Below are 6000 nucleotides of genomic sequence, written 5' to 3'. Positions count from 1 at the left end.
ACTTGCCCCATGTCAGGTGTTATGCTAAATCGGGGGACTGCAAAGCTCCAAAACCACTGTCCCTGCCTTCAAGGACCTTTCAGTTTCTTCCACTCAGATAAGGAAATCAGTGGGATGTTACAGTGAGACGTGCGCTATCAGGGTAAAAGTTGCTCTATAGAACGAGAATCTGCAACACTCATGGGTCAAGGAAGGCGTACTAGAGGAGGTGGTATTTGGGTTGAAAGAAAGTAGATGTAAGGGGAGATTTATGTGTGTGGTGGTTTGTGTTTACAGATGTGGGTTGAGTTTGGGGATTATTGGAGAGAACAGACCAAAAAAGAAAAGAATATGTGCCAAGGTATGACAGAGGGAGTCAGAAGGATATATGAAGCAGGTCATTGTAGTTTGGGTAAATGGTGCATGATGGATGAAGTGGGAGAGGTTTGGGTGGAAGATGCTGAATATGACAGGCCTTATGTGCTGAGGTAAGGAGGTCCGTCTTTATCCTGAAAGCAAAGGGGTGACTTTAAGCCTGTGTTCACTAAAGTTGCTGAAATACAATATACCAGAAATGGTCTGGCTTTTAACCATGGGAATTTGTTGGTTTACAAGCTTACAGTCCTGAGGCTGTGGAAATGTCCAAATCAAGACTTCATTAAGATGACAGCTGGACCATGCTGTCCAATGACAAGGGTCATGGGGGCATCTGCTGGTCTCTCCCTTCTCTCCTGGGGTTCACTGCTTTCAGCTTCTTGCATCAGCGACTTCCTCTCTGTTTTTGTGGTTCTCTCCTTCAGCTTCTGTGTGTGTCTGAGTTCCATCTTCTGACGAAGGACTGTTCTGACAAAGTAGGAGGATTAAGACCCACCTGCAGCGTGCCTCAACTGAAATAGCCTAGCACAAAAAGGTCTCAAACACAGTAGGTCTACACCCACAGTAATGGATTTGCACAATAGGTCTACACCCACAGTAATGGATTTGCATAAGAGGTCGACACACACGGTAATGGATTTGCACAATGGGTCTACACCTATAGTAATGGATTTGCACAATAGGTCTACACCCATAGTAATGGATTTGCACAATAGGTCTACACCCACAGTAATGGATTTGCACAATAGGACTACACCCATAGTAATGGATTTGCACAATAGGTCTACACCCACAGTAATGAATTTGCACAATAGGTCTACATCCACCATAATGGATTTGCATTAAGAACATGATCTTTTCTGGGGCCCATAAAGCCTCTAAACCACCCCAGACAGGATAAGTGATAATCATGAATGTGAGGTTGTGTTGTTAACAGGAAACTGATAGAGGAGCAAGGCCGAAGGTTATGGGAAGGCTAATGCATGAACTCGGTGAGAAATTCTGATAGAGAAAACTATATCATGAGAACAGTGATGGAGAAAAGGAGATAGAAACAAAATATTGAGTCCATAATTATCACAGCTGGTTGTATAAAAGATTATAATATATAAGATTTTCTTTAGATATATATATATATATATATATATATATTTCATTTTAAACAAGAATTTTATTTAAACAACAGGACACTTGACTTGAAGGGAAAACTATCCAGGATTCATTCCTTTTAGAGTAATTGATCCATACTTAAAGACAGATTGCCCTACATGTAACAGCTACGTATGAAAAAGTTATAAAATTTTCCTTGGTTTTACAATGATAAATGAAAACCATTAAAATTCTCCAATTGAATAAAGTATGCAAGGATTTTTTTATGTTGTTGGTTTTGTTAAACAGTGAGAGCAAAATAACTTACTGGAATATAAAAATAAGAGTTGAATGAGCATTCCACTAATGGAGAAAGGGGGTATTTTCACAGACTCTGTATTTTTCCCCATCCCATCTCCATTTGGTGTCAATTAAAACATACCACTGGTCATTTAGTGAAGAAAAAAAAACAATATGCTTGGGCACATACACCAGTTACTTTATGTACAATATAACACCAGTTACTTCATGCACAATAAAGGAACAGGGAAGGGTAAAATGAAAGAACAGAGAAAACTATACTATAAGAGTCAGGATGTGGTGGAACCAAATTACGGTTTTTCTAATTGAGAATGCATTCTTGGTCTGTAGGAATAGAGATCTGGAGTAAAGTAGCAGGCTCCCTTTTTAATAGACACCTCCTGTCTGCTGCTGGAAACCATCAATTGTGTCCTCATCCTCCATTTCCACCTGTGCAGGTGTGTCCATTCCATTGATTGGCTGCCCATCAAATTGGAATCTGATCTGCCTCCTTGACAAACCCTGCCACTCACAATAGACTTTCTTAGTTTACCAAGGGGTGTATGCCTCTTAATCTTAGACTGCTCCACAGAACCATCCTGCCCGGCTATCTTCAAATTAATATGATCGTGCTTCTCAAAAAAAAAAAATATATGATCGTGTTTCTCAGTCTTGACTCCTTCCCTGGGCTTTTCATCAGCCATGGTGAGAGCCAGAGTCTCCTCAGCTACCGCTTCACAAAAGAGTACCAGGTCCACACCATACGAGCACACAAGCGGCAGTGCGGGCAGTGGCGGAGGAGGGAGAGGGTGAGCTAGATATATATTTTAAGGTGTCTGCCTCCCAGAAAATTTTCATGGGTAGTTTGTAACATAAAATATCTTGCTTCATATAATATGTGCAGTTTGTATTGATTCCTTGTTAATGGATCATTCCCATAAACATACGCATTCCTTAAAAAGGTAACTCTCTTGATTCCCCAACCCTCTGCCCCATTTTTCTGTTTTTCTCCAAAGCCATATTTCTCAAAAAAGGTTCTCTACTTGTGTTGACTCCATTCTCTTATTTTTTCTTTTATTTTTACTTGTCACTCCATTCCTTTTCCAAAGTTTCCAAAACTGCCCTTCCCAAGGCCGACAATGACATCAGTGAATCCACTTTTGTCACTGTCTTAGCATCGATGGACACACTTAGCTGCTTCATTCTTCTAGACACTCTCGGTTTCTCTCCCATCCCTCTTGCTCCTCTGTTTTAAGCTCCTTTCCTTGGCTTCTCTTCCAACTTATCTTCAGCTACTGGAGTTCCCAAGGGAGCATCTGCCTGCTTTCCTCCCTCTAACTCATCTCCTAGTCTAGCCCATTGTATGAGCTTGAAAAATATCGCCTGTCAATACATGCATAGTTTATATCTACTGTTAGAATGTCTTCTCTGAACTCCAAACTCCTGGGGCCAACAACATACTTCTAATCCACTCAGATGTTTATAGTGATCCCAGAGTTGACTAGTCCACAGCTAGTCAAAAATCTCTCGATTTTTATGCTGAGATTTGTTTTTCTTCTAGTCTTTCCTATTTATACAGATGACCCAATCACCCCGCTAGCTGTTCAGGCCAGGAGCCTGGGGACCATCCTTGATTCCTTTTCTTTTCCACACTAGTACCTGAACTCCAACAAGACCTGTCTTTTCACCTTCAAAGTGTATTTCACAACCATCTTCTTCTCTTCATCTCCAAAGTTAATAATTGTTTTAGTTTGTAGGCTGCTGGAATGTAATATGCCAGAAACAGGTATGGCTTTTAAAAAAATAAGTTGCAAGTTTACAGTTTTAAGCCTATAAAAATGTCCAAACTAAGGCATCCAGGAAAAGATACCTTAATTCAAGGAAGGCTGATGGGTCAGGAACACCTCTGTCAGCTGGGTAGTCACATGGCTGGCATCTGCTGGTCCCTTGCTCCTGGGCTCCATTGCTTTCAGCCTCTGTTCCTGTGGGGGCTCCTCACTTTGCTTTTCTGGGGCTGGCTTCCATCTCTTGGCTTCCTTTGGCCCTCTCCATGTTCTGGCTTGCATAATATCTCATGGAGGCATCTGCTGGGCTCCAAGTATCTCCAAACATCCATGCCTTTGTTCTCCAAGTGTCAGCATCTGTGTCAGCTTGGATCTGAAGTTTCTGTCAGCTCTAAGCTCTCTCCAAAATGTTCCCTCTTTGGAAGGACTCCAGTAAAGTAATCACTAATCCACCTAGAATGGACAGAGTCATGTCTCCGTCTAATCAAAAGTTTACACCCAAATTAGGCATGCCACATCTCTGTTAATATAATTAAAAGTTTCTGCCCTACAGTATTGAATTAAGATTAAAAAAAAAAAAAATCTGCTCCCACAAGACAGGATCAGGATTAAAACATGGCTTTTCTGGGTAGCATAATACTTTTAAACTGGCACACCAACTTTGCTCGTACCAGCAGAATTTCTCAATAGCTTTCTACTCGTTTTCATTTTTTTTTTTTACAGTGGGCAGTATGCCAATGTCCTTACTGCTACTTCACTCAAAGGAAATATAAAATAGCCCCCGACCCTGCTCTGTGCTTTGAGAAACAAACAATTGTCTCTGTCTTCATAAATAGAAAATAATCTCTGCTCTTATGTTCTCCTTCACACATTAGAAGAAATGTTCCCTATCTTTCCTTAATTCTGCCTCCATTAGCATAGTGTTTCCAACTTAGATGAAACACATATACATATATGTTAGAGCATGAAATTAAATAACCTGTACAACTCTTTTTTATTTTAATAGTTGTTCATTTTAATTTTATAATTTTAGAAATTAAAATATATAATTTTGCCTTTAGTGGTAATCACTTTTTAAAATTTCCTAAAAATTGCTTTCCCTGTGCTTTTACATTTTACACAAATGGACCCACACTGTATCTTCTTGGTAGCAACCTACAGTGTAACATTTTATTTTTCTGATCATTCTGTCATATTCTTAAATAAAAACTTATTAAATTTTGTCTTATTCTAAGAATAGCCATAATTTAACCATTCTTTTAATGTTGGACATACAGATTGTTTCCATTTTTCCACTATTATAAGTGAACCTACATCAAAAATGTTTTACAAGTACTTACTGTACTTTTCTGATTATTTCCATGTAATCATAAAAGGGTTAGCATGTTTCTTATAATCATAAAAGGGTTAACATGTTTCTCATTCAAAATCACCTCTAGAAGAACTGGTCCAATTCATGCTTTTATCATCCTGATGCATTGTCAGGAAAAGGGAAAAACAAAGTCACATCTTGCAGAGAACATGATTAAAGCTGCTATTAATAAAATACTTTGGAGCTTCTGTAATATAGATCATTTTTCTATTCTTAATGTCCAATTATCAGTAAGTTTTGCACCTCTTTATGGGGTGTGAGGTAGCCATGAGTTCATAGGTTTCAGTAATAATTGTTAAGGATATAAATTCATGGGAAATAGTGGTATTCTACTAGAGAAACATTATGTGAAGTCTCAGGTCATGACTTAATATCGATTTTGTACTTCTTTTGAAATTTTGCCTTTGCTGGGAAGTTACACTTTATGTTTTTTGGTATCATCTGTTAAAAATAATTTCCAATAAATATGGAGAGATAATTTCCCCCTATGATTTATATGCCATACTCCATTAAAATTTTTTATAACTAGAAGGATAAAAGATGTACTATGATTTTTTTATGAAAATTTTCATAATTAATGTATATCTTTATATGCATCGTATTTTTTAGGAGTGATCTGTTTTCTGAGAGATTAAATTTTGATCTAAAAGAAGAATCAGAAATTAGAATGTAAGGCTTCATGGTGCACATTTCCTCAACGAGGTGAAGAAAACTGTGGGAAGAAGCAGTGAGGACAGACGTAAAGACATCAAGTAAGGAGGCACTTGGTGAATCGGGTGGGAGAAGCAACTGAGGACGTAATTTTGGAACTTTTGGCCCATTTCGTTGCTAGATTTGAGAAAACGTGCAGCCTATTATTAACCCATCCGGTACTCAGGAACTCAATGCAAACTCTCCATGGGTACCACAGTCACTTCACACTATTAGGTTCACCGAAATCCCACCTGCTCCAGGAAGCTCGTCCTCTCTTTCTTACTCCTTCAGACTTCCCTGCCTGTTCTTTGCTGTCAGTTGCCCAGACAGCCCTGATGGGTTACACTCCATTGTACCCTGTGACGGCTGGTTCTTGGCATAAAGATGCATGCATCTTGCCACCCACAG

At 39.0% G+C, this 6000-nt stretch overlaps 1 protein-coding gene across 1 annotated transcript; it reads right to left on the bottom strand.

The window, feature by feature from the left end:
* Positions 1 to 2130: 2130 nt before the first annotated feature.
* LOC143679237 (small ubiquitin-related modifier 2-like) lies at positions 2131 to 2447 on the bottom strand. Its single transcript, XM_077155821.1, has 2 exons — positions 2265 to 2447; positions 2131 to 2193 (listed from the first exon to the last, which is right to left on the bottom strand). The coding sequence occupies exons 1-2, from the start codon at positions 2445 to 2447 to the stop codon at positions 2131 to 2133; spliced, it is 246 nt and encodes an 81-aa protein (XP_077011936.1).
* Between the last annotated feature and the right edge of the window lie 3553 nt (positions 2448 to 6000).

Source organism: Tamandua tetradactyla, chromosome 4, assembly GCF_023851605.1.
Source record: "Tamandua tetradactyla isolate mTamTet1 chromosome 4, mTamTet1.pri, whole genome shotgun sequence".
NCBI lineage: Eukaryota > Metazoa > Chordata > Mammalia > Pilosa > Myrmecophagidae > Tamandua > Tamandua tetradactyla.
The sequence above is the reverse complement of the archived record's forward strand: the minus strand, read 5'-3'. Positions and strand labels throughout refer to the sequence as shown.